Here is a 26,695-nt window from a genome sequence, read left to right on the forward strand (position 1 = left end):
TAGAGCACCCGTTGGGTTCGACAGCCCAAAGGCAGTCCAGAACACCAGAGTGGCCCCTCTGCAAGCCCCAAAGTGCCGGTGGTAGCAAGTGGCCGGGGGTGTTTCTTTGTTCCAGGTGCCCGCTGAGCTGCAGATGGTCGGGCGGCACTCGCCGTCTGAGAACCAGCGATGCTGTGGGGCTGGCGCTCTCGATACGTCTGTGTTGCAGCATCTGTCTCCATCGGAGATTGGCTAAGAACCGAAATTCTCCTCCCCAGCAGCCTCTGTCTCTTTGCAGACCCCTGGCTAAGCAGAGTGCATGTGGGAAAAGCAAACAGCCGGGGTGGAGGGCAGGCTGCACGCCCGGGCCCCAGCCGCAGCGCTGACCCCGGGCCTCTGCAGCCCCCCTGTCCTGGGCCATGTCCTGGCAAGCGTCCGCACCTCTGCGGGGCTGTTTGGTGTTTTAAATGAAGTCTGGTTTGCTGGGATACTGCGGAACGACAGGACAGACCCTCTCCCTGGCTGGTGGAACCACTGTAGCTGCCGCTCCTGTCCCCTCGGCCAAATGCGGTTCATAAGAGCACAGGACACCTCCTTTTTCTGTAACTATAGTTACTGGATGAGCTGGTATTTTGTGTAAAAATTCACAGCCCTACAGTGTGTTAGCTCTTAATTAAAGGGAAGAGGACAAGCGCGTTCCACGGCAATTACAAATTAGCAGAACCTTGCAAGTGACATTTCTTGCCTGCTTTTTGTTTATTATTTTTTAAATGTAGTTTCATGTCTTTTGTGTCTTTAGAAAATACTTGTCTTTTCATCACCTGATTTAGATGCTACAGTAAATAAAATATTAATCCCAGTGCTGCATACTTGCAATTTAACCTTTCTTGTGTTTGAATTGATTCTTTCTGTCCCATCCTTAAACAGGTCTTCCAGGTTCTAAAACCAGTTTCCCTGCAAAATTCATGACAAGAGGAAATTGGGATCAATCCCATCAAATAATTCAGTCCATACTGATGTTAAGTAAATTTTAAATCAATGGAAGTTTTTGTTAGTATACAATAAGTGGAAGTTGTATGTGCAGTTCAGACTACTCACTTTGGAGGCGGTGTGTCTGAACAGCCCATCTTCTGAGGACAGAAATTAATTCATTTGGAAACATAGTCTAAGTTCCAGGACACTTTGATAGACGTTGACAGGAAAACTAGAGGAGCAAGTTTGTTGGGTTTTTTTTCCTCTAACTTAAGATGCAATTTGGATATCACTGAGGTCAGCTGGTATTTGAATAGGGAATTCAGCTTAGAAAACATTCCTTTCTTGAGTTGTGAGCTTTGAGACTATTTAAAATAGGAAAAATTGCTACAGAAATGAAGCAAGGTTCTAATCATTCAAAGAATTGCTATGAACATTTTAATATGCATAAATCTGAATAAAATTTTTGTTTTTTGAAATCAGTAATGTTTCAGCAGCACATTTTAAGTGCTATCATTTGACTTTTTTGATAGGGCATTCAAAGGACACTTACTTATAAAGAAAGGAGTCCAAGGTCACAGGAATCCAAACTGTAAAGTTTTACTACAAGGGTTTGGTTTTTTTTTGTTTTTTTTTTTTTTTCTTGAGTGCTGTTGGTAAACACTCAACTGCAGAAAAATATTTTCTCCATGTTATCTGCATAGATCATCATCTTACTTAACTCTCAGAAGCCTGTGAGTACCGATATCATGTTTGGAAAATCTGTAACGAGTAAAAGATTCAATTTTGCAGTCACTGACTGCTCCCAAAGAAAATGAAATTCAAGGAGTGCTTGTTTTAGCCTGGGATAGCCTTTATGCAGGCACATTTTTTTGCTTGCTCAAGCATGTCTTCCTTGAGGGTGTGCTGAAACCCACTGTCTACACCATCGATACGAAGGACCCAGGATCCTGTTGGTGGTGAACAAAAGCTTACAGGGAAAAGAACTATTTCTATTGTCAGAAATAAATTATTTCAGCCTGATGACATTGGCAACAGGACAATAGGAGCAGAGGAAATGAAGAGCTTCAAGTTGGTGTGGAGGAGGTGTTTCAGCTGGAGGCTGGATTGTGAAGCATGTGAAATATTAGTGCAGAACTGTTGCCCACAGGTCTTCAGTATTTGGGACTACTGTTTTGGAATGGGACTAAACTGTAGCAATTTTCTCAATTTAAATTAGTCGGTGTGTGTTCATTCTTTCAGTGAAATGTAGGTTGCCTTTCTCTTTATGCTAAAGACCAACAACCCCCCTCAAAAAAAAAAAAAAAGAGGAGAGGAGAGGCATTCCTCTGCTTTTTATGCACAAAGCATTAATTTCAGAAGGAGTTGGGCATATCTTGGGATCAGGCCCATTAATCTCACAAATAATAGTGCATCACAGAGGTGTGGAGACTCAGAGTCCTGGAATTGAGTAGGGAAATTATGTCTTAGTCATAGTTATTATGTGGTAGGATAAAGTGCTATCAATTTAAATACTTGTCAGATTTGGAGCTATTCTCCCATTTTGTTTAGTGCTTTCAGGATTACTTTTCTGAATGAAATAGTTGCTTAATTAAGGTAATGTGTTGGCAATACTCTTAGAAACTGATTTGTTCCATCCTTCAGTGTTTTCATTGGTTTACATGAGTTCATTTAATTTGGAATTTAATTTCTTTCCCCCCTAAAATGCTGTTTAATACCAGCTACAGAATTTCAGAGGTATGCTGTAGCCTCCACACATTATGTAAAACGAGCCTTTTTGTACCATGATGGCGCCGAAGAGAGAACAGCATTTGTACATAGATGGCCAGAAATACATGATTGCATAAAATATGAGATCTTAAGCACTCAAAATGAGGCATTTCAAAAATCCAGTAGTCCAGTGAACAGGTAGAGAAGGTTGTGGGTTATCCAAACGTTTTAGCGAATCGGCAGTGAGCAAAGAATTTCTCACTGGACAAACAATGGTATTTCTGCGTGTCCTTTCACCTGTGTCTTGCTTTTAGAGTGAGGGAGATGTCCCAGCCTTGAACATCACTGATGCTGCAGTGAAAATATCCATCTGCCTGTCCCTGCTGTGCTAAGCGGTACTGCTCTTTCTGAACTCATGGTTGGTTCTGCAAGAGAGGAGGCTGTGTTCCAGCTACTCCTGCCGTTTCATGCTGTCATGTCTCGAGCTAATCAGATGTACCTCAGACACCATCTGTAACCAGCAGATAGATACTCTTTATATATATTGTGAGTTTGAGCAACTGCCACATTACTCAGCTGAATACAGTTTTTCATTCCCTTTAATGTAGCTTTCATCTAACCATCCGGATCTGACTACCAAAACTGCCACCAAAGAGCAAAGGCGTTTGAACCTTTTATGCATAATTAAAGAATTAAAAAATCATAATAATAAGCAGGATGAAAAAGGCCTTCTGGTTCTATAGTATCATTCAAGCCATTTTAACAGTAAGCAGTAGACATTTGAAAGACCGTTGTAACCATGTTTTGTTGCTGGGCCTGAAATGTTGAAGTTTTGAATGCTTTCTTGACGCTCGAGAAACGCACGGACTATTGATCAGCTTCAACTTGGCTTTTTTGCTGTTTTTCGTAAGCGGACATGTAACTGTTTGCCTCGTGAATTGGTGCTCTCTGTGCAAGCTTCAGCACCCGGGCTGTGAGTGGAGACACGTTGGTGAGTACCAGGAGTGGGCAATGCACCCCTGCCCGGGGCGAGCGCTCGCTGCGCGGGCGGGGAGCGCGGTCTGGGACTGACCTCCCACATCCCAGGTGGTTCTGCAGTGACACAGCGCTGGCTCACTCACTGCTCAGAAAGGCGATGATGGCATTTCAGGGTTGAACCCGGGATAGCTGAGGCTCAGTGTACAACCGGACGTGGAAGGGATTCCAAGGTTTCTTGATCATTTTTGGGTCTGTGGTATCTTGCAGATTTGAAAGGCAGCTCGTCATTTAGATTGGTGGTTTGACCTGTGTCATACACTTACATCAAACTATCGCAGTATGTTGCAACTGTGCACCACCTCTAGGCAGCCTAATTAAAGCTCTGGCATTCATTAAGAGAAAACCCTAGGTGTTGTTTACCAAGATTAGATTGGTAAGGGGTTTGAAAAAACTGTGTGATAACTTGCAGTACTGAATGTAATAGTTATCTACAGGAATTCCACACGTTTCTCTTAAATCCAGGTACTATACAAAATGGAATCCCTGCAAGGAGATGTGTTTTTCACATATTAATGTAGGGTGAATTTATTTTTATAAATCTTTTTTTTTCCATAAAAGGTACATGCCAGTGGTTTGTTATAGCTGGAGATGGAGCACTTTCAGAGTACAGGTTAACAATCTGGTGATAGCACTTGGAGAAAGAAAACATTAGTTATTTTGATAAAATCTACAGACTTGCAATCCACTACACATTAACTTCATTTTCTACATTTGTCCATATACGCTGGTGCAGAAAACTTGCTGCAGGTAGCAGGCACTGTGGTGCTTGTTTGCCAGGCAGAAAATTGAAGAGAACTGGTTTCGGCATCACTGCAACGAAGCAGCATTAGTGAGAGGCCTTGTAAAGTTATCTTGACACTACCTACAGGTGGGATCTTCAGAAAGACCATTAACATATTTCTATTACTAAACATTACTTCTGAAAAATATTACAGTCCCTCAAAGAAGGTGGAAGCCTTCACCTGTTCCAGTGCAGGTGACTGGAGTTGTGCATGATCTAAACCCCTGATGGGCAGAGGCTCAGGCTGCGAGCTGCCGGGTGTGCCATTCCCCACATCTCGTCCGGCAGAGGAGAGCCCGCTGGGTTTCCTGCTTTTGTCTTTTGTCTGCTTCCGCTTTGTGGGGATTCTCATTTACGCAGACACCTTCAGGGGCTCAGTGCACGTGGCAGTGGGTAGAAGATCGTTAACGTGAACATTTCTTTCCTGAACAGTTACAACTATGCTGTTGCTTTTAGTTAACAAAGCAGCCCTTCCACATCTGATCTCTCATATCCCTGACATCAAAAAGTAGGCTGTTGGTGTCATTGGCAAATGCCTCTTTAAAAGCCAAATCGAAAGATCAAATATCCACAGACAGGGAGCAGTATTCAAAATGAATTTGATTGAAATTGGCCCTTGCAGCACAAGCTCTCTTGTGCTGGTAAGCGATGCCGTGCGTCTGATTGTTCATGTGCGGACATCATCCGAGCTAAGGCATGATGTACCCAGCCTTGGAGGGAGAGGATGAGAATGTAGGTTAAAATGGCTATATAGCACCTCCATAAATTAAAACCAGTTGGGTTTCAGGCTCACTAGCAGTAGTTGTACAATAGCAAGGTTCAGAGGAGGAGTATAAAACCACCTGTTTCAGGAAATGCTTAAAAAACCATCAAACTGATTTTTAAATATACACTTCTTTATACAAGCATTTGATAAAGAAATAACAATGGGGTACATTGTGTCTTAGAGATCAAATGATGAATAGAAGTGACTTGGTATCAAGCTTTGTCTGTGAATTAATTGGTTGCTGTTGCTTCTTGAACATTAACCCAGCCCGTGTAAGACCTCTGACAGGCGGGGCTCTGGGTTGAGCCTGCTGGGTGTGTCTGTCTCAGGCCCGGGGGTTTAGGGCTGGTCAGTCAACGCTTCCAGCTGCTGCTGCAGGCTGCAGCAGGCTGCTCACCGCTGCTGCACGGTCTGATCCCCTCTACCCCGAAAAGCCAAGCAGCTTTCACTGAGGTTTGCCATTAATGTGTTCAGGTGGTTTAGTGAGCTGCTAATTATCTGAGGGTTAATGCATCAGGAGGTGGCTCTAGTCTTTGTTTCTTTAGTTTTGGGAAATGGATTCAAGCGGGATAAGTATCCTTGGTGGTGGGGAATGAGCTTCGCTACTCTTGCCTGTATCTGGGATGCTCAGAGAACTGGTTCCCCAGAGGGAAAGTTACCACACTAAATACAGAGTACTCTGGAAGCTCTTTGCAACCCAGTCTTGAAGATTAGGCTTGAAGAACTATTTGGGACTGTTGACAGCTGAACTGACTCTTATATTGCTCAGGACTAGAAAACAGTGTTTCTGATCTTTTTGCCATTAATTATCCTAGATAGATTGTCTCAGATACACTTGTGGATGCTGCAGTCACTCTTCTAATTGTGGTGAATAAATATGGTCTTCTGTTGCTTGGTTTTTCCCTTTTCCTCCCAAATAATTGGATGGATAGATGGAATTCACAAAAGCAGCTCAATTCTCCTTTGCTTAAGATTTCCATCCAAATATACCAATACTTTCTAAATCTAGAAGCAGGCCGATAGAGAGAGGGCCTTCCAGCACTGGATCAAAAGCTGTGGATTCAGCACTCTATTTTATCAAGGCAATGAGAAAAAAGTATCCAGCTGCATTGAGAGAGCTCAGCAAAAGTCATCTTCGAGTTATTTATGAGCCAGCGGTATAGGAGTTCAGATCCTGTTGATGTCTTGGGTACAGTTCCTATCGATGGGGAGTTTCTTTGGCAGAGGCAGGAGGAAGCGGTGTCTCTTCCATGCTCCTCCGGGGTTGCTCATAGTTGGTTCAGGCTGGACAGCATCTCTGGAGTTCACTGGCCCAGTGACCTGCTCAGAGCCCCGCTCTCTCCAGCGTTAGGTTCCTTTCTCTTTCCAATCTGAGGGGCAGATAAGCCCCCACACTTACTGATAAGCTGTGAAATTCCAAAGGAGACCAGGAAGGCAGATATCTCTCTATGTCAGGTAGTTTTCTATTTCACACATTTAGGTAAAACTCCCTGTTCATACACTCATTTTCTGAAGAATTTTCTGTTTCCATTTCTGGAGTGGATTTGTGTCACTAAGTTCTGTGCTTTGGCTGTGATGGTGGTTGTGTTCTGGTTTGGGAGTACACAGTAAACCAACTGCTGACAACTACTTTGGTAGTTGATTTTTCAAGGGAGGTTTGCATGGCATAGTGTCTTTCAGTTCTGCTGACTCTCCTGGAGGAGAATGGAAAGTGCTTCTGCCACTTCTTCATCAGTAAGGCTCTCTTCAGAGCCACCTTACTGGCACAAAGGAGAGGGAACAAAAGGTCTCTGTTCTTGAAATAATTGCTGTTTATGACCTTACTGTGGGACTGGCTATAGCAAACTTCTGGGGTGCTGGGCCTAATGAATTACCTTCTGGTGGGAGGGAGTGGGTCTGTCACACAGTTACGTTTTCATAGCTCAGTCAGTCGCTTTTAACCCCCACATCTCTTCCTCCCCCTCTGCTTTCTCTGAAACTGTTGGACTCAATGCAAAGGACTTTCCAAAGCAGGGCTCCTGTTGCAGTTTAGCATTGTCATTGATAAAAAAAACCAAACTGTAGAAGCAGGCATTGCACATCTTTTATGCATGTTTTGACTGATGATCAGGCATGTTGCAGGTAGCTTCCCTGAGGTTTGACTGTGCAGCACCTGTGCTGGAGCTTGATCAGAGCAGGCTATGAATTATTGAGTACTCTGCTTCAGTCAGGCAGGAGGAAAATAAAATGGTGCTCTCTTCAGCATTAGAAGCTTTTTAACCCAGTTTCTTATTGAGAGATACCAATTCTTATCAGATTTTCTTACAAAGGTATGTAGAATACAATGATCCTTCAGATCCACACAATTTTCCTTAAGAAATAATTTAAACACATTTAAACTCTCATTTTAAAGCTAGAAAATAAACTTCTTGTATGTTTTGACAGTTTGTAATCCTTAGGAGGTAATATTGTAATGAGAGTCTTATTCTGTGTTATATTAAACATCCTGACTGGATCTCTTATCGTTCGAGAAATTGCTGAAAATTCGCAAACCTCTTTACCTTTCAGGTCACTTACTCACAACAGGCCCAGTTCACAGGGGACTGGCAGTCTCTTGCAACCTGGGCACTGCTTAGACTTGTACAAAAAAATGTGTGAAAAGGTATTAGAAACCAGAGAGGTCATGAAGCACCATAAGCTGATTTGGTTTACATGGAAATGGAAAATTAAATACATTAAGCATGTTTTAATTGGATGCATCTAATGAAGACGCAGAGTGGCTAATACTGTCTGTGCATGGTAATTTCCTGTGAGTATATTTCTTTTCTGTTTTGATTTAGAAGCTGGCAGAGGCTTTTCTTTGTTTTTCTTGGTGATACTTTTGGCAGTGTTAATCTCAGTAAGGAGTTCTGTGGGTATCCCTCATGATCAGAAGGCCTGTACTCCACAGGTGTACACAGAAGCCCTGTATAGCCACAGGTGAAGAAACCACCCTGGCTTCCTCAGGGGACAGCGGATAACTGATGTTACAGTCGGCACTGAAATCAGGTGCAGTTGCAGAAGAGGAGGGAAAAGCGGAAGAAATGGCTTGATAAAGTCAGGAGGCATCTAGCAGAAATGTGATGTTTTCACACACTCATGGAATTGCAGTCTACCATAGCTATAGCTCAGACAGTCTCAGCAAGGCTTTGTATTCGTAACATTTAGACAAGTACCTACCCCCCTTTCCCATTTCCAAGGGTAAAGAAAAAATTACCTGACATTTTGTGTTAAACTGCTTTTGTGCAGCAGTACCTTGGCTGTTAAACATATATTCTCCAGTGTTCTTTGTCTATACCTTCTTTGCCGCTGACTTCTAAAGCTGTCTACTCTTTAAAGGGAATATTTATGGTAAGTGACTGTTGAATGACTATCTGCTGTGATCCACAAACGGTCAAATCCACTTTGGAGCTGCTGTTTGTGTTAATGCAGGCAGCTGAAGCAGCCCAGACTGTTGAAACAGAAAAGGTCTTACATGGGTCACACATGATCCCTGTCTGCGTTGTGGTGGGAGTACAGTGACATTCAGACATGGGACTTTTTCTCTTCTTCCTTTTATCCTATAAATAACACTAAAGTATTTTTTAGCAGGAAATAATGAGGCCACAGCTCCCACCTGTACATTGATAGCTACACTCGCTATTATAGCTTCAAGAAAATGCAGCATTAATACGTCTTTCTGCTAGGTAAGGTCAGTGGTTTTTTCCTGCTCTGCGGTATGTCTCACTGTTTTTCTCTATCCCTCTGTCTCTCTGCTGAAAGTTAATTGTGGTTGGACATACCCTGTTTAAAAACAAACCAAGAAACATACTTGGAGAAGCAATAATGGGCTTAAGGGTTTAAATCACATTGATTTTTAATGTCACCAAATGCTCACTTTTTAATGAGTCTTGACACTCAGAATAGCAGAACATAAATTTCAAGGAGCATCCTCTCTGCATTTTGGTATCCTAACTGCTTGACTGTTGGAAGCAGTATGAAATCGTGGGAACCTGAGCTAATTTGCTAAAGCACCTCCCGTACGAAGACAGGCTGAGAGAGTTGGGGGGGTTCAGCTGGAGAAGAGAAGGCTCCAGGGAGACCTTAGAGCAGCCTCCCAGGACTGAAAGGGGCTACAGGAAGGGGGGGAGGGACTCTTGATCAGGGGGTGTAGGGACAGGATGAGGGGTAACAGGTTTAAACTGACAGAGGGCAGATTTAGATGAGATATAAGGAAGAAATTCTTCCCTGTGAGGGTGGTGAGGCCCTGGCACAGGTTGCCCAGAGAAGCTGTGGCTGCCCCCTCCCTGGAAGGGTTCAAGGCCAGGTTGGACGGGGCTTTGGGCAACCTGGGCTAGTGGAAGGTGTCCCTGCCCAGGGCAAGGGGTGGGACTGGATGGGCTTTAAGGTCCCTTTCAAATCAAACCATTCTGTGATTCTAATTTGCTGTAATTTGAAAGTAATACGTATGTTCAGCATTTCTACTGAAATTCTCTGAGGTTTTTCTGCCCACCAGGAGGAAGATGGGATTTTAAGTAGTCTAGCCTGTAACAGGGAGCTGCCGAATGGACTGCCATGCTTTATAGAGGGACTTGGTCCACACCATCACCTGCTGACTCTCCTTGGTACCTGGCCAGTTTTGATAGAGCTAGGATAGATAACCTGTCTTCATTATGCCATGTAGACAGACTTACAAAAATCTGGGTTTATGTATCTGCAGTTGCAGCAGCACTTGGCTGTGTAAGTACACTCCACACCTCTGTCCCTGCCCCCAGCTCTTCTCACTTTCACCAGAGTTCTTGCGTTCCACACAAATTTAATTTCTGAATGCTGCTGCTCTCTGAAAACCCTGAGATTTTGGGCCAAATGTTCTTCCAGGCAGGAGGCAGCACAGAACAACACATACTCCACTGCGCTCCAAGTTCCTGCTATTCTTAAGACTTCTGGACCCCCTGTTACTGTTCCTTGAGGAATTTCAGCATCATGTTCAGGACCGTTTGTTCACATGCAGTGCTGCTGTGCGTTGCTGCAGGCGTGGCAGGAGCTGGCGGGTCAGCTGGGCTGTGTGTGTGAGTGTGTGCTTGCGTATTTATGCATGTACATCGATGTCTGATGCTCTTTCCACTGCATGTGTATCTGAAACATTGAACATAAGATTATAGGCATATAGATTATCTCATTTCCTCATGAAATATGGAACTTGGTCATGCTGCTCAGAAATGTGGAAAATGGACCTTGCCATAGATGTCACTGGAGAGTCACTGGGAATCAGTCAGATCTTTATCCCACTTGTTAAACTTTGTATCCTTTCAGAATCTTCTTGTCTGGCAAAATAAATGTACCTTGGATAAGTAAAAATCACAAGTTTATATGGATGGAATTACTGTAGATTTGTAATATGAGTGTGAAAACCAGAGGACAGCCATTGCAGGCACTCCCCTGGCATTGCCTTTCCCCAGTAATCCTGCTGTTACAGGTTCATGCTACAAATAATTTTCTGCGGTGCTTGGTTCTCTTTGCTGTCTTGAGAGATGACCTCAGTCTGCATGAACTTGTGCCTGAAGAATACACTTTACACTTGGTGAGGTAGCTGTTTGCAGCCTTTTCTTGAAACGGGTCCTGTTACTGCTGCCATAGTCCTTCTGCACTGTAGATCCTCTGCTGATTGCAATGTAATTTCTTCATCAGCTGAGCTGGAAATACTCCCTCGCTCGTGCCTCAGTCACTAAAAAACACTGGATGAGTGGGGGAGAGAGACTAAATAAGAATTCTTAGTTATTGGTCGCAGTTGCGTGCTTTTGTGTTGTTGGTGAGCAGTCTCCTTCCCTTCTCTCCCTGTGTTGGTGTTTCTCTCTGTAGCTGTTGGGCTCAGCTGCCTTCTAGAGGAGCAGTTAACTAGACAGATGAGCCTCCCAGTGTGTTTTGGCGTCATGTAGTTATTTATTTTTCTCCATCTTCTCCAGCCCAAACACCCTTCCTGCCTTCTCGCTCCCATAGCAGTATTTTGATGTCTGGTTTCTCTTCTGGTGCTGTTTGGTTCCATATTCCAGATACTAACAGAGCCTTGTGCCATTTACATAGCTATTTCATCTTACAGTTAAATGAGGGGAAAAAACCTGCAGCTCTATCAGTTTCTTATTTGTCAGTAATAAAGCTTACCTGAAGTGTTTAAAGAGAGAGATTTTAAAATTAGAAAGTTTGGAATTAGACTCATTAGCAAACTGAGGGCGAAGAACTTTAGGTTCTTCTACTGTTCTGGTCTCAATGTTTGTCATCTTCTGTCTTTAATATTTTTAGGGAAAGACTCAGAACTCTGCTGTGGTAGCTTGGGAAGATTTACTAATCTAGCATTTAATTTCTACAGAAGCCCATATTTTTAGATGCTTTGGTATGTGGTGCTGCACTCTCTTCCTGGCAGTGTCTAGCTCAGTCTGTGCCTGTGCTGCACACTGTAATTATGTGTAGGGGAGGTAGAAGCCCACACAGATTTGCCTTGGTCAGGGAGCTTCACGCAAGTGAGTGAAATGATTATGCTAATTTTGAATGTTGTAGTTTGGTATGAAAATTCAATTTTAAATAAGTTATTCCTTATTCTGCTGTATTGTTTCTATATTAGTTCTTCAGGATTAGATGTACTGTCATTCTCCTGAGCAGAGGTTGCTCTTGCTCAGGTTGGTGGGTGAGTTGCTAGCTGGCATGGGCTGGGTTTTTTTTTTAACCTTCTGTGTAAGCTGGGTTAAATGTACATATTGGTGAAAACAGGGTAATGGAAGGGACAAATGTTAACGCTGCTTTCAGTGCTTTTCACTAAACAAGCTCTTGCATTTAGTTACTGTGAACAGACTAGTCTGCAGGTCCTTTTTTGCTGATGCTGGTCGTCTGCATCCATATTGTTTGCTGAGTTGCTTGTGTACTTGGCCGTGCTGTGTGGATGCTGGTGGAGCTGGGATCAGGTTCTTGCTGACAGCTGTACAGGGTTGGATTACCGAAGGGATCACGCGCCCTGGCAGGGGTCGGGCAGCTCGGCTTTCCCTGCTGGGGTAGGGCAGCCCCGCAGCTGAAAGCTCACACCTGCAGGCCCTGCCTGCTTGGATTTAGGAGGAGAAGGAGGCTCTCCTGCCAGTGTGGGATAGAGAACGTGAGCCTGGGAAAAAGGGCAGAAAAGAGAGCAAAGTGCCAGCTCATCTGCTTGCGTACGGCCTAGGTGTAGAAGCCAAGAAGCTCTGACCAGTCTGGCGTGTGATGAACAATTAGTGAAATTTGTGCAGCTTTACAGTACCAGCGCTTTATTTAGCACGCTTGCGTTTTGCTTCATGGTGCGTTAAACCTGGTTGTTCAGGCTGTTCTGTAGTTTCAAGATATCATCCCTGAATTCTGTCACAGTTCATCTAATAGACAATTTTTAGTACACTTAGGCTCTTCTCAAGGATCATCCTCCTCTTACCTGCTCGTGCCCTGGCCCTTCATAGACTGCTTTGATTTGAAAGGGACCTTAAAGCCCATCCAGTCCCACCCCTTGCCCTGGGCAGGGACACCTTCCACTAGCCCAGGTTGCCCAAAGCCCCGTCCAACCTGGCCTTGAACCCTTCCAGGGAGGGGGCAGCCACAGCTTCTCTGGGCAACCTGTGCCAGGGCCTCACCACCCTCACAGGGAAGAATTTCTTCCTTATATCTCATCTAAATCTGCCCTCTGTCAGTTTAAACCTGTTACCCCTCATCCTGTCCCTACACCCCCTGATCAAGAGTCCCTCCCCCCCTTCCTGTAGCCCCTTTCAGTCCTGGGAGGCTGCTCTAAGGTCTCCCTGGAGCCTTCTCTTCTCCAGCTGAACCCCCCCCCCAACTCTCTCAGCCTGTCCTCACAGGGGGGTGCTCCAGCCCCCCGAGCATCTTCGTGGCCTCCTCTGGCCCCGCTCGAGCAGGTCCGTGTCCTTCTGATGTTGGTGCCCCCAGAGCTGGACCCAGCACTGCAGGGGGTCTCATGAGAGCGGAGCAGAGGGGAAGAATCCCCTCCCTCTCCCTGCTGCCCACACTGCTCTGGATGCAGCCCAGCACACGGGTGGCTTTCTGGGCTGTGAGCGCATGTTGCTGGCTCATGGTCAGTTTTCCATCCGCTAACACCCCCGGGTCCTTCTCCTCGGGGCTGCTCTCCAGCCACTCCTCACCCAGCCTGGATTTGTGCTTCGGATTGCCCCGGCCCATGGGCAGGACCTTGCCCTTGGCCTTGTTGAGCTCCTTGTTGAGTACCTCAGCCTTCCCCATAGCCTGGGTAACCAGGTCTCTCGTTTCCTTGCGGAGGGCCCACATTTTCCCTAGTGAAACTGAACCTGATTTTCGTGATCAGGTTTCATTGACGGTGTTTGGTTTCAAGATGTTTTTTCGTTGATCCAACCACCTGGAATGTGACCTTTGTATTTTATTTTTTTTTAAACTGTATATAATTAATAGTTTTAGGAAGGTGAAGGGATATTTGCCATTATTTAACTTCAAAGTTTAGAGAAAAAAAGTGTTTATTAAGATTTATTGAAGGGCATATATATATATATATACTATGTATGCTAAAGACTTTATATGTTTGGATGGTTCAATCTTGCCAGTGGGTGCAAGGACCCGACCCTGTGTACGTGACCTCCTCGGGGCCTCTGCTGACTGGATGTCTCCCAGAGCAGTGCCTCACGCTGCCCCATTCCCATGTATGGCTGGAATAGCAGATTCTTAGTGCTGGAATGATGTAAGGGCAGCATGTAGCTATTACGCTGGCATTTACCACCTGAGTAGTCATTGACTGTCTCCTCCAGAGGAAAGGTAGCCGCACAGAGGAGATGACCTCTGATCTTTACCACTGGAATATTGCCATACAGCTCAATGGCATAAACACACTCCACGAGGAGCTGGTTTGTCCTGTCTGCTGGTCTGATGTCCACTTACAGTAGAGCTGCTTTGGTTTCCTAAGACTGTTTCCGTCATAGTTAATCACGCTCTGTAGACATTAATTTTGTGAGGTCGGTATAATTCATTATTGGTAAACGATGATCTGGTGGCTGAATTAATTTGGCAGTAGATCCAAAATTATGTGTACTGAAGAATTTAAAATGCATCCCAAAAGCTGGAGGCTCACAGAATCACTGAAGTTGGAAGGGACTTCTGGAGATTGTCTAGTCCAACCCCGTGCCCAAGGCCAGGGCAGCTGAAGCACGTTGCCTGGGATCATGGTCTGGGCTTCGACTGACTCCAGGGATGGAGTCTGGGCAACCTACTTCAGTGTGTGAGCACTCTTGCAGTAAAAAACCTGCTGGTTTGTTTTGTCTTTTTTCTTTTGTTTGGGGGTTTTTTTGTTTGGGGTTTTTTTTTTTTTGCTTGGTTGGTTTTTCGGGGTTTTTTTTAATGTTTAAAGTGCCGCCTGTGCATCCTTCATAACTCCACAGTGAACAGCTTCAGCACAGACACATCTTTTAAGATATTTGCTCTTCTTTCAGGACTTAAACTTTCTTTGAAAATTGCAGTTGATTTAATGCTGTAGCCTAGGAAATCCCGTTAGACTGAGGCTTTGTGGAAGAGAATTTTGATGATAACATGGGTTGTAAGGAAGATGCAGAGCCCTTTGTGCCCTCATAGACTGAAAATGGTTACTGAGATAGCAGGGGAATAGGAGAAAATACTTCAATCGAAAAAGAACGTAACTGTATGTAGCTGTTCCTTCAGGAGGCCTGCAATAAAAGTAAATAACCATTCAGTACTTCATGTAGTGTGTTCTAGTTAGTATGTGAAAGAAGGCAGTTTTCTGAAGTCTCTCTAAATAGAGATGAAATGCGAAGAAGATCTGAAAAGAAAAACTCGACTTGATTCTGTGATACACAAGCAGTTTGTGCAATATTCGGGGTCTGTGCTACCATGAAGACTGCATTTTACATGTAGCTCTTTTAAAACCTTATGTATACTTCTAAAAAAAAATCTTACTTTGCATTGGCTACTATCTGTCACTCTGTCTAGCCACATGTTTCAGGTTACTGAGGATTACCAGTCTAGAGTTTCTTCTGCTTCCTTCTGAGTAAACCTGATTTCTAGATTAAATGACTGCTCTGTTCCAGGAGGTAATTACCTGGAAGATTAAATAGCTTGTATGTAGAGAATGGTGCTGATGTCTTGGCAGCCATGGTGGTAGTTCAGCTAGAGGCTTGCTGCACAGTACTGTACACCTTATTTCTATTAATTTCATTGCTGAAAAATTAGCAAACAGTATTTATATCACATTTTATAGACAGGGCAGTAAATTGCATTAGATACTTTGTTATGCCATGGAGAAGCAACACTTAATTATTCAAGTGGCTCAGTGGATATTATGACTGAAACTCCATCTGCCAATGCAAAAATTAGTTCTATTTTTAACAACATGAGACACTCTTCTGCAATTATTCATCAGAGTTGCTTCTGAGAGGGCATTTTCATGCACTGCTTTTGACTGTCTCCTGGGTGAGGTTTGTGTGTGATCTTCTGTGCATACTCTTTGTTGTCTTACAACAAAGCTGTCTTCAGGTAATCAATGGCAGTTTTCATTAAAAATGTGTAGAAAAACTCCAGTCAGGAAGCAGAAAACAACTAGGTATTTTCAGAAAAGTTTTAGTGCCTACTTTGAGGGCAGGTTTTTGCATGCGGACAGTCGTTCAGCAGTTAGGGTTGGTACAGTGTGAGGGCAGGACGCCGAGTCAGTGCATCGCCGCTTTGTACGGGGCTCCCTTCCGTGAGGTGGGTGCTGGCGGGTGCACAGCTGGGAGACAGAGAGAGTGCTTCTGGTGTCCTCTTTTAACTGCCAAACATTAGTCCACATAAGCTGGCTTAATGAAGAATACTCTGCTGTAACTGTTTGGTTATCTGGGGTGATTTTTCCGAGAGGTCAGTGAGCGACTGGGGAAGCAGCTGGTGAGATGCTGGTGGTGGTGCGGGGCTGGGGACAGCCCGGGCCGGTGCTGCCTGGAGGAGTGTGTTGGCTGAGGAGGGCACTGCCTTTGCCGTTTGGTTTCTGAGCTGTTGATAAAAAACAATGGAAATTTTAAGAATTTCTCTATGAGCTGATTCCCATAGCAACAAATTTCACTTCATCACCTGTGCAGGGTCTGTGTTCTGTTGGTGGCACTGCCAAGCCACCACAGCGCCTCGGGAGCAGCGAGGGCTGAGCGAGTGTGTGAGGAGCAGCCGTGGGCTGCAGCTGGCTTGGAGGGGTGTGCAGTGTCCTGCCGTCCTGGTCGGGCCAGTGGTGGTCTGGCACGGCTCTGCGGCTGTGAGCACTGCTCACCCACGGTTTGGAGAGGTGTCTGTGTCTGGGGGGGCTCACTGTGACCCAGGTGGGACCTTACCATCCATCTGAGCCATCAGTGCTAGATACTAGGCAGAGCCTGTACGGGAAATTGAGAGTAAGAATGAATTAATGTGTATTGGGATCAATGCGTTATTACAGTAAACCCTGGAAATGTACCAACCTGAGTTAGACCAAAGCTTCCTTGATTAATTGTTGCAAATTTTTTTTTAGAACATGCTTTAAGTTAACCCAGATTGAGGCATCTGAAATTTAAAAATTTTAATTAAAAAAAAAAAAAAAGAGGTGGGCACAAGAAAGGACTCACTTTCCAAATATTCAGCAGTATAAAAGTGGAAATCAGTGTGAGGGAAAGGAATAACATGGTAATTCTGGTGCACTGTAGGATTGTCAACAGTCTGTCCGCTACAGCGGCTTCTGCGAAGGTTCCCGCTGTCAGTATGGATTTAGAGCATGCCAGCCCTAAAACTACCTGTACACTGACTGAGCAGGAAGGTGGGACGCGGTTCCCTTTGAAAACTGATCAGTTGGCAGGGGCTGCTATGAGGACAAAATGAGTGCTCACTGGCTAAACTTCAAATACATTTATTTCCCAGAACTGTAAACTCGAGTGAGGTAGCAGTTAAGTCAGAAAACGAAGCTTGTGTTTTGATGTTGAGGGGAGCAGACAGAGGAGCACTTGTTGTTTTTAAGCTCATCTTTTGTTGTTACCAGTTTTTCTAAATATTCCTGCAGCTCTTGCACCTTTTTCATTCTCCTGTCTTTAAACAAGGCCTTCGCTCCTGTTGCTCCTGAGCGGGGCTGCTAAGCAAAAGCAGAAATCAGGCGGTGGGAGGAGTTGGCAGGTTGGCGTTGGAGGCTGAATGCTGGTAGGCCACCCTTAGGACAGCTGGTAACAGAGCAGACTTCCCCTGAAACGGGATCGTCATAAACTTGTCAGACTACTACTAAGTAGATAGTTACTACAGATCCAGAGAATATACTGAGGTAGATATCCATGTTTGTGACCTAAAAAACTGTGAGGGAAATACAGAGTGTGGTGTCTCTTAGACTTAGTATCTACCTCTGCTTTCCTTGAATGGATGTGGTACAGACAGCCAGGCTGATTAGCAATTAACAGAACATAATCCATGTGAAAACATGCCTGGTGAATAAATTAACTTCTCTGAAAAATAACTTTCTTTTTAAGGAAGGATCTGTTAGGAATAGATGGCAAACACAGTTGTCTGTCTGCAGAGAAGTAAACTATGAAGGAACTTCTCTCACTTCTCCTTCCCCAGAAGAATAAATTGTCTCACCATCCAACAGTTTCCCAAAACGTACGGGCTGTGCTTGCTGTGCATGCTCAAGGCATAAAATAAAAGCCTCATCTTGCTGTATTTTCCCCAGAGGGCTCGTTCACACCCCGGATCTTGCTTGCGATCTGTTCTGCCCATGGCGCCTTGCGGGTTTGTGCTTGGCAGAGGAGGGCAGGAGGAAGGCTCCCTACCTGCTTCCCAGGAGAACCTCGCTGTCTGTCCCACCAGGGAGGGACAGACCAGATGCAGCGTGTCTTTTAGCCGCGTTTCCAGTCCGATGTCTCCTTCTGCTTTTCTCTGGGCTTCCTAACTGTAACAGGGCACCCTAAAGCTTCTTAACTTGTGATAGGAGTCTGGGCAACCTCCTGTGGCAGGCTACAGAGGAAGAGATTTTGAGGTTGCACCGTGCCCGGAGCTCTGGAAGAGGTGAAAGTGTGTCGTTCAACCAAGCAGTCTCCCTGTTGGAAGAAAATGTGAGGTGTTTTTCTGTTTGAGACTACGCTGGGTTTCTGTTTGTTTGTTTTTTAAAATAAACTTCCGAGACCATTGCCGACAGATGTATTTCACTTTTTGGTTATGTTATTCTCCAGAAAAGAAGACTCACTTCAGATGTGTTCCTGACGGGGTCAGCGGTGAAGTATTTTTAGCAGACGCGGTAACTCTTCTGCAGTGCATTCATGCCTGGCTTGTGCAGAGCTGCAGTTGCTTTCTCAAACATGCGTTCGGGGCTTCTGCCAAGACACCCAGGGTCCTACTGCTTCATATTACAAGGTCCTGCTTTGTCAAGGCAGAGTTCAGCCTGGCAGGGCTGGAGCTGGTCTCTGTGCCGTAACGGCGGCGCAGCATGCTCAGCGGGCGGAGGGCGCTGGGGTTAGACCGCGTGCCTCCCTCGCTGCGCACCCGCCATGGAGGGCTCGCCGCCTGCCTCTGAAACCGTACGTCCTGTGGCTTTCTCCTTTCTCGGATGTCAGCGGAGAGGCATCAGGGTTGTGAGTGCGGCTGGTTTGCTAGGCAGGGCCCTGGGGCACCAGTGAGCTGCTGTTGCTGGAGTCTGCTTTTTAAAAATCAGTCTGTGAGCTGCTGCCTGTTGCGACGCCGAAGGGGTGAAATCAAGTCTCTTCTGTCTGTCATCTCAGGAGACTGGGTTAGATATTTCTTCTCTGCTGTTGCTCTGTAGTAAGCAATGTTTGTTGCCCAGCTTGGGCTCAATATTAAAATAAGGAAAACTGCTTGCCCTACTGAAGTGCTCTTTGTCTTTTAAGTGTGTGATCTGTTCTTGCTGTGGGAGTAAAGATTTTGTGTTGGGAGATTCCCCATGAATGCAGAGAATCTGTGGTTTGAATGTTTAGTGATTAGAAAAGATTTCTAGTACCAGAAGTCCGTGTCTTTTGGGTTTATGGTTAGAGATTCTCTGGTTATGGTGTGAGTGATTTCTTCCAGGGAGCTCCGAGGTCAGGCTCCCTCATGGTAGTCCTCCCCGAAGTATTCTGGAATTTGTCCCAAACAGCACAGAATGTGGAGAATTTGTCAGAAGGTGCCGTGTACAGATTTAGTGAGCAGCAAGGAATGTGAACAGCAGAGGAAGCATGGCGGAGATCAACTTTTATTAACGTTTACAATCTCTTTAGCATTTAATGATTGTGTTTTATCAGGACAGTAAGGTGGTTCTAGGAAACTCCCTGTTCTTCAAGAGGGAAGTACAATTTTTTGAAAGTCTGCCTGCATATCCTAGTGTCACTAGAAATATTTTGGTTGCCTTTAAAATCGGGTGCTTCATTAAGAAAACAGTGGTGAAGCCCACAGCAGTTCCCTCAGTCTAGAGGAAATTCCATCAGTCCTGGGAATGCTGGCAGCAGTAGCGCTGCCTGTATCTCCCCGTTCACATCGTGGTGCTGTGCCCACCCACCTCGCTGCCTGGTGCTCACCCTCCTGAGCGCAGGCGATGCTGGGGGCAGGTTCTGCTTTGCTCTGGGCTTTGGGGTCGGTGGGGCACGGACCTTCCCCAGGGTTCAGGGGGTGCCAGCCCGGACCCGCGCGGCAGCGGCGCTCCGTCGGACGCCAGCGGGAGAATGGCACGCTGTGTTTGGGCCGGTACGCTCCTTCCCGGAGGACAGAGCCGCATTGTTGGGACAAAGAAAAGTGAAAATACTAAAGGCATTCAAACTATTTTCTTTTTATTTGGGGAGCTTTTTTCTTTTGTGGAGCTCTGCTGAGTGGCCAGAGCAGCATGTAGAGCCACTGACAGAATTTAAAGGTGAGCTGAGAGTAGAAAGGAAATCTTGGCTTGTGTGGCTTTTGCTCTTTTGCAGCTTACAAGGAAGGGGTTTTATGTTTTTATATGAGACGTTATCAAAGCTAGGCTAAGATGCCTGTAGAACTAGTACAAAGATAAGTGACGACTGATCTGTTTGAAAGGAAAAAATATTTTTAGTCAATCTCTTTTCAGCTTTTTTTTGTGGTACATATTCCATTTCAATGACTAATACTTTGGGTTTTAAAAATTCAACTTTCTTGTGTTGTCAGTTTAGCTGCAAGTATCTGGGTCTTCAATACAGCTCCAACAAAGCCAGGAAAGATCAGATTTTCTGCTGTTCATATTCCCACAGTTTAAGGAAATGTGGGTTAAAGGGAAGAGTTTGTTTGTAGCGGAAGGGACATGTTATATGTGTTCTTTTATAAGCTGTCAATGGAAAAAATAGCACAGTGCTACATATTTTAAAAACTTTTTTGTAGTTTATCTGCAAGGAAGACTTATGTATTTGTTGTTGAAAACAATTTTGAGTTGTGGGGGTTTCTTTTTTTGTAAAACAGAGTAGTGGGTGTTTGGGTTTTTCTGGGTTGTTTATTTTCTTGTGGTTTTCTTTTTTTCTTTTTTCTTTTTTTTTTTTTTTTAATACTGCTTTGACATTCTACTTTCACCAAGGCGACTAAGAAGTATTGACCCAGGACAGTGACTTATTGTTCAGGATAATTTGTCATTGCTATTCAGGATGCTGCAACTTCCTCACATTAACCAAACTATTAAATTAGCAGGATATTATGAATTGGAAGCTTCATTGTTATCATTAACCCAGAGAAGATAGCTGTTAAAATAGCTAGGACAAACAGCAGTTCATTTTTTTACAGAACTAGGGTCATATCCTGAACAATTTAATTGCTAGTCAGATTTTCCTGTACTGTGAAACAGCTGAAGAGATGATCATAACCCAAATGAAATCTTAAACAAACAAACAAACATCACAAGTCTAAAAACAATGAGAGGGCAGCAGGGGAAGGGGAGGATCCAGACACAGAAAAGCCCTAAGAAGCACACCTTCACAATGCGGGGTTGACATTTGGGAGAAAAGAACTGAAATGAATCCAAAGTGGAGTGTCTGGAACGTATGGCTGGAGCGTTGGGAAGCAGGAGATGCCTGTCCAAGAAGGGCTCGGGCCAGTGGGGATGGGGTCAGGGCGAGGCTCTGCTTCCCAGAGGCTGGCTGGGCTTTGGGCTGGGGATGAGCTCTCGTATTAGGAACTGGGGTTTTGCAAATCAGCAGAAGTGCAGAAGTTCAGAGGGGAAGCCGTGGGCAGATCAGGCTTTCAGAAGGAGCTAGACTGAGCCAAGGGTGAAGCTTCTCAATGAGGATGCCGTACAGTGGGTTCTGAAGACGTGGTACAGTGGGTTCAAGGGATATTTCCCATGGTTTTTGACTGTAAGGGTGAAGGTAGAGATGCTCTCGAGACTAACACTAGATAAGAGAGCTTCTGGAAGAAGAACGTTGTCTAAAACAACAGACTTAGAAATGACACATTCGTAAGGTGTCCGAATGCGTAAAGCAACACCAAAAGTCAGTACTGGCAATGGGTGTAATGTGGGAGACAAACCAGTGAAAAAAGGTTAAAGACAGGGGTATTTTCCTGAGCAGTCTGTAGTATTAAAAGATTTTTAATCAAATAAATTAAAGAGAAATGAAAAAGCAAATGCTTCCTGCTTTATGAAGAACTCGATTCCAGAGACAGTATCAATTTAGCCATTTCTTCACCATCAATAATACAGCAGTTTGGATTTAAGGTCACAGATGCTATAGCCCAGTATCCATTTGGAAAGGAAGGGGATGCTAATTGGAGGAGATTGATGGAGAAGACAAATATAACCTGAAAATATTCAAACACAAATGTGAGTTTCTGTGATAGGCACCTGCCTCTATAGACTGTGGGAAAGGACAGAATCTCCTGCTTTCTAGAAAGTCCATGAGTTGAGCTCAAACACATCTTGAGGGCGTTTGATCATTGTAGGCGCTCTGGCCACATACAGGGGTCTGGTAATTTCATAAGCTTCTGGATAGGATCACCATGAGCAAAGATTATCAGAGCTCGTGACTTTCGGATTGATTAATCAATGAAGTTGCTCAAATTATTATTTTGTTCTTTAAAGAAAGGAATAAATAGGGATTGTTGTGTGCCAGCCACTGGCTTCGGCAGCCTCTTGCACATCACGAACCCAGAGTGCGCACAGAAACGGAATTCTTGTTGTGTTCAATACTCGCTCTGAAACCTGCAAGAGCAGCAGCCTTTTCTTTTGTCTGAATTTGTCCGTGTAGTCAGTGGCCCTCTTCATAGTTTGTGTTCATGTCTTGGTTTTGTGTTCTGGAATAAAGGAGCCTTCTCTGGAATGTATTCACATCTTATGTATGGCTTGTGGGGAATCTGCTTTCCTCCACAACACAGTGTTGTGACATTATTAGTTTTAACTATGTAATTTAAGAGTTTACTTCATAAATCATATTATGCAAATCAGGTAGATGGGCTTGATGAATTTTATATGTTGCTGTCAGTGAGTTTCATTGGCTTTTCTGGTTTTAGGATTTTTGTAGAAGTTCTGCAAGTTCCAAACATAGCTTCAAATTTTCAGTTATATTGTGACTTTTGCCTGCTTTCATGGCAGAAGAGCATTCAGAAGCAAACGAAAAGAAAGAAGAGAAAAACACTGCTTTCTGGAGCGAGTACAGCTGTAAATGACTGTGGACATGAAGCTCCTTTAGAAATCAAGAAGCATCTTCTGAGTTTATCTTTCGCTTTTGAGCTGAGAGGAGAGCTATCAAATTCAGTGTATCCAAGCCATTTGAATGAATAGAAGACCTCAGATATGTTAATGAGTTAATAAATTACCCTATGTCAGCTAAGCTGTAGGAACCCATCATGTCATGTGCTTATTGCACACTTTAAGCTCTTTGCAAGGTAGGAACAAAACCTTAAATCTTTATCTACGGGCTTTTATGTTCAGGCAAATGCATCCCGCCTCACCTCGCAATTGCAGTGGCCAAGACAACTTATATCCTGTGGTTAACACACAGCAGCTCAGTGTGTCAGTATGGGCTCACTCTTCACACTTTAAGGAAGTTTGGTCACTCAGTGCTAAAAACTAAACCACCGAGACAGTTGCTGAAGAATGAGAAGATGCTTGTTGTTGGGGAGGTGGGGGTTTTTTTTTTGTTCTTTTCCAATATTTTAATAAGAAGAAAGTGTGAGTGGGTGAAGTTTGGTAGTTCAAAAATCTTTGACAGTGTGATAACCAAAAATAATCAATTTGATACATAGATATCCAGTAAAACTGAAAGCTGACAAGTGAAATTTTGTTTAAAGGAAATGAAAGCAATTTCAACCACAGCTGTTTGCCCTTCCAGGTTGTTATTGGGGAAGGCACAGTGTTAAGACTAAAAGAAATGTGTTTTGGTGGGGTGAGTGTATTCTCTATCAGTTAGACTCGTATCAGACACTGTGATGATGTTCATGCCAACAGTGTTGAGAAATGAAACACCAAGCCTACTTGGAAATTTTCCATTTCATCACTGTGCAGTTTTTTAGGTTGCAGCTTTATTGGTAAACTTAATCCTTTATGCACACTGGGCATTTTGCCTTGATTGTGGTTTCTGCTGAGCCAGAGCAATGTTGCATAGTATGCTAAAAGTCTTTATTTTGTATTTTACCATGTCAGGAAGAAGGAAGATAGGTTTTTATATGCAGATTTCTAACAGGTTAACCAATTCATTGCTTATTAAAAAAAAAATACTAAACCCGTTTAAAGACCATCACCCATTTACTAATCAAGTACATCTTAGGCTGTGTCTAAAATTGGAACTGGACTATGAATGCTCAAGATTTTACATTTGGTGCCGTCTGAGGAAAAGCAGAGCTGTGCAAGTAGGTGTGCCCAGGGTGAGTGACACTGCAGAGACACTCTGCCATGCCCTGTGCCCCGTGGTGGCTGTGGGACACTAGTGGCAGCCTCTCCTGGTTTCTTGGAGGCCGGGAATAGCAGTGTAAGGTGCCCTCAAAACCGAGCTGTTTCTTGTCAGCAGCCAGGTACTTCAAGCCTGGTCTGCTGTCACCTCCTGGTAAGAGAAGGAGTAGTCCTGGAGACACACCTTCTCCTGCTTGCAGGCACGGCCCGATCGTTACTGCTGGATAAGTGTCACTCTTGAATGGGTGCGGCCAGCGAGACAGGAGAAGATGGCTCACACAGCTGCAGGTGTTGGACCATTGTACCTAACAAAAATGCCCGAGGAAGATGAGAAGTGGAAAATAGAAATAAATCTGTTACGAGGAAATTTTTTTGGCTTGTGACAAGGATATAAGAGTTCTGTAGACTTGAATAAGCAGAGGAGCAGTTGAGACTGTCAGTGTTAAACTCTGCAGCACTGGTCAGAGCTAGGAGAGTATTACGCTGAAAAATGGTAGTGGGTGCCAGCAACTGCCTTCCTGATCTGTCAGCGGGTGAGAGCAGGCTGTCCTGAACAGACCCACCGTGGTCAGGTCTTGGGAGCTCGGCGCATCTTCCCGCACCCCCTCATTCACCACCATCACTAGACAGTGCCCCAGAGCTCGGAACTGATGGCAGCTAATGATCAAATGTAGCCGTTAGAGGTGAGCAGAAGTGCCACCAGTCCTGTCGTGGGGCCGTGTTTACCCACAGCCGGCTCAGCGCAGGATCAGCGCCCGCAGGCAGTGCTGGGGTCAGGGGCCCTCCTGGTGGGAGATGGGACCTGCCGTGCTCAGTGGGGCATGTCATCTCCCCGGGATGGTGGCCTGTGATGGTTGGCCATTGATTATAGCAGAGCAAAAATAACTGTGCTGATACACACCCACAGGTTTAGGCCCAAATTCTAAGCAATATCCTAAAGGGATACGGGTTTTTATGGTTTTTATTTCTGTCCTGGTTTAGCTAGGATAGGATTAAGTTTCCCCAGCAGTGGGGGGGTGCTCTAGCCAGGTTATTCAGATACCATGCTGACGTCACGTCCAGGCGCCAGAGCGCAGGAAGAATCGGTGAGCGCGTGGGGTTTGTGCAACCGCTCCTCTCACTGCTGTATCGGTACATATTTTGCTCTGTTCATTGTTAATACTGTTGTTGTTGTTTGTTTGTTTGTTGTGTTGCTGTTGCACTGCTGTATTAAACCTGTCCTTATCTTAGCCCGGGGCTTTGTATTTCACTCCCTTTGTGGGGGAGGGGCAACAGCCACGTGGTCTCAGACCCCGGCAGGGACTAAACCACCACAATTTCCCAGTACGAAGACTTGTACCTTAGCGGTGTAACGTGTCAAAGTTCACTGTTTCAGGATTTTTATAGTTGTGGGTGCGACAGGGGAAGGGTTGAGTGTGCTGGCGGGCCCAGGGCCAGGCCGGGCTCCAGAAGCTTCTCCAGTGGTGGTGGCCCAGGGTCAGGAGCTGCCGGCCGCACAGTGCCCCAGGCTCGGCCGGAGCATCGCCAGCGTGTGCACCACCTCTGCTGCGGGGGACCAGGTGATGCGAGGGTCTGCCTTCTGCCACCGGGGTCGTACCTCAAAAACAGGCAGTGGACACCCATGCCAGCAGCTCTAGCTGCCTCAAGAGGATTGTTGTTAGCTGCTATCAGCCATAAGGTCACAGCAGAAAAAAGTAATAGCTGAGAAGCATATAGTGTTGGGACATTGAAGGCATCTCCATCCTGATCCTGCACCCTTGTTTGAGGGGAACAGAGCCCCTCTCTTCCAGAGCTGCCTTCTCTCTGAAGGCCTGTCCCTTGCTGTTGTCCCCCAGCAGCTGGTGGAGGAAGCACACAAGCCCAGAGCGGTCCCTTCGTGCTGTGGGTCCCAGCTCTGCTGAAGTTTGATTCTCTTTTCCCCTTGCTTTCCCTCCTGGCTGGAAGCGTGGTGTGTCCCAGATGGCCATGAAGCAGCAGCAGTCAGTAAACCCCCCAACTGCTAATTCTGCGCTGAGGTGCAGGCAGTCATCCTGGATTTGTCAGTTTTTCCTGTACCTGGGAAAATCAAAAGGAATGGAGGCTGAGATCGGGTGACTTTCTTCCCCTTCCAAAAGGGTGTCGAAGGCCGCCTCCATAGCTCTGTGTGCAGAGCACTGACAGATTGGCCTGAAGTGGGTCTGGATCATTGCATGAATAGCTGGAATAGACAAGCTCAGCAAAAACTTTTAAAAGTCTCTCCACCCTAGGTTATAAATATTGAGAAGTCCTTTTCTAAACAGACATCATTTTAACCATGTGTGCAAATCTGGTCTAGTAGCAATTTGGCAGGCAGCAGCCAGGTTTCTCCATTGTTCCTGTGGGAAAGTTGATTTGGTGCAGCAATAATCAGGTGAATGCCCTTGGAAAATGTCCTTGATGTTGATGGCCTCCTGAAGGATGGCCTGTTTGTACACAAGTTTACTCTCCGCCCTAGTTCACAGAGCCGTCTTCTGGCTAATAACAACTCTGGCTGTGGGTTGTCATTTGGTGGCGCCTCAGTTCTGAGCTGCACCATCACAGCCAGCCGCGGTCTCTTCGTCGAGATTCAGCGTGTTGGTATTGTGAGATAAACTGGTTATAAAAA

General features: G+C 45.0%; 1 protein-coding gene across 5 annotated transcripts in view; it reads left to right on the plus strand.

Moving 5' to 3' along the window:
* The window catches only part of TMCC1 (transmembrane and coiled-coil domain family 1), a 121,193-nt gene that overhangs the window by 59,545 nt on the left and 34,953 nt on the right, over window positions 1-26,695 (plus strand). The window contains exon 1 of one of the 5 annotated variants that reach the window (XM_074878744.1): window positions 18,740-18,784. The exons of the other annotated variants lie outside the window; for them this stretch is intronic. Within the exon in view, the coding sequence (XP_074734845.1) occupies window positions 18,755-18,784 (30 nt within the window). The 5' untranslated portion in view covers window positions 18,740-18,754. Of the gene's footprint in view, window positions 1-18,739; window positions 18,785-26,695 lie in introns of those variants that run through there. 5 annotated transcript variants of the gene reach the window in all.

Source organism: Strix uralensis, chromosome 10, assembly GCF_047716275.1.
Source record: "Strix uralensis isolate ZFMK-TIS-50842 chromosome 10, bStrUra1, whole genome shotgun sequence".
In the NCBI taxonomy this organism is placed as follows: Eukaryota; Metazoa; Chordata; class Aves; order Strigiformes; family Strigidae; genus Strix; species Strix uralensis.